Raw genomic sequence first — 5,555 nt, 5'->3', positions numbered from 1 at the left:
CTGCCGATTCGCTCGAGCAACGCCGATCCAGCAACCCCTCCCGATCAACCATTATGCCTTCACGGGGAGAGCCGCTTACGAGAGCCATCAAATATCCCCCAACGTTGGAACGATACCTTATCACGCGCCCCTTCCGTGCGTGGGACCATCCGTTACCCTCGACTTGCAATCCCAGTGCCAGGGCGCCCAGTTTCGCCATCATCAGAATGTAGGGGCAGGGAAGAATTGCCAGTTGGGCCCGGTCGACGTGGAGGATCTGGCCCTCTACTTCGAGCCCGAGAAATCGCAGACCGGTTGCCCGTCCCGGCCATCGATCAACTCGTCGAATTTTCGTCGGGCAACGAGATCGATCGACAACGCGTATCCGTCGACGAGCGACGAACGATTGTCGCAATTTCCCTCGAACGAATTTGCTCACTTGCCTATGCGCAACGACGATTGGCTCGACGGGCGATTTTGCGACACCTGTCCCCAACAGCAGTTCGCTTTTTGCACGGAGGAACGGTGGCTCCAATGCCCGGCGAGCGACCGTTGTCCCCTCTACGACGACGCTATCTACCCCTATGGACAAAATATCCCGGTTTTGCCACCGTGCGTCTACGAGGATTTGGGATATAACGGGGACGAACAAATTCTCGAGGATTATTTGTAAGTTAATTCGGTTCATTAGGAGATAAAAAAAAAGAAAGGTTTTAAAGGTTTTTCGTTATATATTGTATCTTGGAGAATTTAATAACGTTAAGTTTACGCCGAATAAGGCTGGTATAACTATGTAAGGTTTCTTCGATCGAGAATTTAATTTCTTAATTATTTCGTAATCACGTTAGAAGAATTAAACGATGCAAGTAAACGAAGAAGAAGAATTATTCAGGAGGATTATTTCGAAGGAGGTAACGTGGTCGGTAAGAATGGAGCTTCGAATCGTAGTAGAGAGAAAATATTTTCAAAAAGTGGAGAAAAGAGCAGTGTTCGAAGGTCGTTTTGTAGAGGAGATAACAACCATTCGAGATAGTCGAGACGTGACAACACGTATTTGATGNTATATATATATATATATATATATATATATATCTTGTTATAGACAATTATAACGTCACAACATTTTAAACAGGAACCAGATAGCAAAACACAGTCGGACAACCACTCGAAGTGGAATGCAATTTTGATCCAGCGTCGAGATATAGAAATAATTCTTTCAGGGTCGCGACTTTTACTTACTGGCATGATCGTAATTTTTATAGCTTCGCAGTTATTCAATCGTGTTACGCAATATAGGTGAAGAAAATTTAGCTATCGAGCGGAATATTAGAAGCATCGCGTAGAAAATAATATCCAAGTTGCGGCCCCTTTTGAGCAAGGGGGATGTTAAAATCGAAAGGAACGATCAAATAATTTTTTTTCTATTTTTTTTTTTTTACAGGAGCAACGAGAAGAGGAAGGAGAAGTCCCGCGATGCGGCAAGGTACCGTCGAAGCAAAGAGACGGACATTTTCACGGATCTAGCCGCCGCCCTTCCCGTAACACCGGAACAGGCGGCTCATTTAGATAAGGCCAGTGTGATGAGACTTGCCATCGCCTATCTTAAAGTGCGCTCGGTGGTCGACTGTAGTAAGTGTGTTGACGTTGAACAATTTCCTTCATACTTAATAATCCCTTGATAAAACCCTTGAGAAAATTCTATTATCTATTAATTTTCAGTTCCAGGCCCGATGACCAAATCCGAAACGTTGAATCAAATGGACGAATTATTTTCCAAAGCTCTAAATGGATTCATGTTGGTGCTTTCCAGCGATGGAAACATGATCTACCTGTCAGAGAACGTGAGCGATTATCTTGGCATTTCCCAGGTGCGTTTTTCCCGGTAAAACGGAAAGAAATATTTACCAATGATGGAAAGTAGGAATAGAAAGGAGGGAGAGAGAGAGAGAGAGAGATAACCTTTATTTAACCGTTCATGCTCGTTTCAGATGGATATGATGGGTCAAAGCGTGTACGAATACAGCCATCCGTGCGACCACGAAGAATTGCGGGAATGCCTGTCCTCGAAACCTGTACTCGAGAACAGCGAAAAACGTGCTTGCAGTTTTTTCTTACGGCTTAAGTGCACGTTGACCAGCAAAGGAAGGAAGGTCAATCTGAAAAGCGCTTCCTACAAGGTAGAAAACTTTTTCAACGTGGTTCGTCAGCCACGCGAATGAATAAAGGAAGACAACAATGGTTAATTATTATGCGATGCTTTTTTTTTTTTTTTTTTTCTTTTGTCCAGGTGATTCATTGTACCGGTAGATTAACGTATATCCGGGATCCGATATCGAATTCGTCGGAGAACGACGACACGAAAAATAAAAAGGACGAGGAGGGGAACGAAAGGGACACCGGAGCCTCGTTGGTCCTCTTGGGATGTCCCATACCGCACCCTAGCAACATCGAGATACCGTTGGGACGTCACACTTTCCTCTCCAAGCATAGCCTCAGCATGAAGTTCACGTACGCCGACGAAAAGTGAGTTTTCATTTCACACAGATCGTGAAAGTTGTAACCGTAAAATGAGATAAATATTGGGGAAAAAAAAAAAAAAAAAAAAAAAATGTTTTACGTTAGGTTGGCCGAATATCTGGGTTGGAACAGCGAGGAGTTAGTGGGACAATCCGTTTTCGAGTTCTATCACGCCCTCGACAATTTGGCTCTGGATAAATCTTTTAAATCACGTGAGTAAAAGCCAATTGACGGTCATTTGAATAAACGCGAACGTTCACGGCTCGTTCGCTATTTTAGTTAGCTAATCTTTCATTCGCGTGTGCGTATAAACTCTTTACTAACTGTTGATTCCAAAGCTTTTTTTTTTTTTTCTTTAACGATTTGAAAACTAATAAGGGAAATTTTTTTCTAAGCTCATTAGGATCGTAAAATCTTGAAACACGTGACCTCGTTTCGAGCGGAATCCCTTCTCATCTGATGGTATCGATCGACGTGGAAAGAAAAAAGAAAGATGAGTTGTAGGCGTTTAGACGAGAGGAATTGTATGATCTTTTTTTTTTAACGATTTGAAAACTAATAAGGGAAATTTTTTTCTAAGCTCATTAGGATCGTAAAATCTTGAAACACGTTTCGAGCGGAAATCATCTGATGGTATCGATCGACGTGGAAAGAAAAAAGAAAGATGAGTTGTAGGCGTTTAGAGGAATTGTATGATCTTTATATCGGGTGAACGACACTATAAAAGATTTCAAGAGCAGCAATTTATTAACAAGAATTTTAGGAGCAAATATTTTTTTATCGCTTCCGTTATTTTTCTTTCTTCTTCTTCTTTTTTTAATTAAATAGTTAGAAATTTTCTTTATAGATCCACGCTTTCTGCCAAGTTTTTATACCGTCTCGCCACAGATACGTGGTCCATTTCGTGATCGAATGTAATCTCTCTTTCCATCTCTCGATTTACGAGAAGGGACCAGCGTTCCATTCCTCCTGCGGATCGCGATAAGGGAAGCTTCGAGGAACCTTCTCATCCTCGATAAGCTGGCTCGAAACGATATAAAAATTCACGGTAGAATAATCTCGTTTTATTCCACTAAAACGAATAGCGAAAACTTTGATAAGAGAAAACTTTCGCTAGATTCAGAGGTGATATCGATGAACGATTACGATGCGTTTTTTCAACGATAATTCGATTCCACAATCGCCCCGCCCCGTTTAAAATTTCACGCGCGAGAGATTGGTAATTCCTGTGCGAATCTTTCGTCATCCACGTTGCGTGCGCAGTATCGCAGACGAAGGCTATAAAACCCCTCGAAATCCCGTCGAGCGTTAAGAATCTTTGGCCGCGCCGAATCTGATTCAAATCCGATTCAAATTTGTTTCAGTGTTCAGCAAGGGTCAATGCGAGACGGTCGCCTACAGATTCCTCGGGAAACGTGGAGGATACGCTTGGGTCGTGACACAGGCCACTCTAATTCACTGTTCCAAGCAGCAAAAACCATTGTCCGTCGTCTGTGTAAATTACATTCTAAGGTAGGATCAATCTATCTTTAATCACGTTTCACGTTTCCCCCCTGCATGAGCGTGTGTTACGGAGTATCTTCCATTTCCTGCTTATTTCTGTGCATGCTACAATTATTCTATCTGTCGCACGATTAATTTTTTTTGCATCTTTTGATCTTTAAAACGTGATACTTTTAAAGGTGGAGGATCGTTGGATGAAACTTATTATTTTACGATCGAGAAAAAAGACCAGCTCGATATCTTTCTTCTCAAATATCCCCCCCCTCCCTTTGTATAACATAACAAAACAAATATCGCGTATATTTCCTTAGCGAAAGGGAAGGAAAGTTCATTGGCTTCGAAAACGCCTTCAGTTTATTTATCCCCTCCATCAGATTACACGACACCTATTTTTCGTTCACCGAACTCTTTTAGCTAAACTAAACGATTACCGCCGCTAATCACGCAAGGTAAGTGCTCTTTATGTTTTTTTTTTACGCTTGCATGCAGATCCCTCTTATCGATTAGAATCCAATGCCCGTTTCTCTCTCTCTCTCTCTCTCTCTTTTCCTCCCCTCGTTCACGGAAGATACTTCTGACTAGCACCGCCTTTTCCGCGTTTTACGAGGCGGATTTATCTTGCCAAAGTCGGCAAGATTCTACCCCATCGAATCTACCCTCCATTTCTCGTTTTAGCTCCTGTGCTATGGGGCACAACTGACGCAACATTTAGCAATACGAGTATCTCCGGAACTTGCGTCAGGTTTTCGGACATCTGAAACGCGTGTGTCGCGTTTAAACGCGCACTGCTACGTGTCTAGAGCGAATTCTAGTAGCGCAGCAAATTACATGTTTTTCCGCGAAACGTAGAAGAGCGATATTAGCTAGTCAACGATAATAATTATGACGCAATGTGTGCCTGTGAGCACTAGCAATGAACTTGTCCGTGTAGGGCGAGGACATCTCCTCGATTGGAACAATTGTCCAAGAAAAAATTATTTGTGGAATTTTATTAATTTTCGCGCATATATATTTTTTTATTACAAAGAATAAATTAGTATATGGCTGTTGATATATCTTGACATTTTGGTTATTAATTTCATTAGAAATTTCATTAGAAATTCTCTCAACGTAGATACACTTTTATAAAGAATTTAATTTACATCTTACGTTTATCTTTTTCTGTGAAAAATAACAATAGTATTCGCACGTTTATGAATAATTTATTTACATTTAAGAAGATGTTTGAATGCATCTAATTCGAGAATCGCGAAGCGTGTTGATTACATTCAAATGGTAAAAGTTAAACGGTAAAAACAATTTTGACCAATTATCATCAATCGGTAATACGAAGTAAAAAGAGTAGAACTATTAAACTCTATTCAACCGGTCAAACAAACAGGCGCGCCGCGGTATTCAGTCATCGGGAAACAAATAAAACTGCTACCGTTTCTTCCATCCCGTCTTCATACCGTCTCCGTGGTAATTTCGAGTCGATGCTATCCCCTCCTCTCGGCCCCCCACTTCTTGCGTAACACGCGTCCAAAAGGGTCCAACCCTCGGAAAGAGTAAGCAAG

The 5,555-nt window shown here is 41.7% G+C and overlaps 1 protein-coding gene across 2 annotated transcripts in view; it reads left to right on the top strand.

Annotated features, from left to right (window-relative positions):
• Positions 1-5,555, top strand: part of LOC102681438 (protein similar-like) — a 29,410-nt gene that overhangs the window by 4,455 nt on the left and 19,400 nt on the right. Inside the window, exons 1-7 of one of the 2 annotated variants that reach the window (XM_031510615.1) lie at positions 370-648; positions 1,421-1,608; positions 1,699-1,847; positions 1,968-2,156; positions 2,267-2,502; positions 2,602-2,708; positions 3,861-4,008. In XM_031510615.1, the coding sequence (XP_031366475.1) occupies positions 425-648; positions 1,421-1,608; positions 1,699-1,847; positions 1,968-2,156; positions 2,267-2,502; positions 2,602-2,708; positions 3,861-4,008 (1,241 nt within the window). In that variant the 5' untranslated portion in view covers positions 370-424. Of the gene's footprint in view, positions 1-369; positions 649-1,420; positions 1,609-1,698; positions 1,848-1,967; positions 2,157-2,266; positions 2,503-2,601; positions 2,709-3,860; positions 4,009-5,555 lie in introns of those variants that run through there. The other variant, XM_031510619.1, reaches the window with a different exon arrangement.

Source organism: Apis dorsata, unplaced genomic scaffold (assembly GCF_000469605.1).
Source record: "Apis dorsata unplaced genomic scaffold, Apis dorsata 1.3 scaffold_28, whole genome shotgun sequence".
Taxonomy (NCBI): Eukaryota; Metazoa; Arthropoda; class Insecta; order Hymenoptera; family Apidae; genus Apis; species Apis dorsata.
The sequence above is the reverse complement of the archived record's forward strand: the minus strand, read 5'-3'. Positions and strand labels throughout refer to the sequence as shown.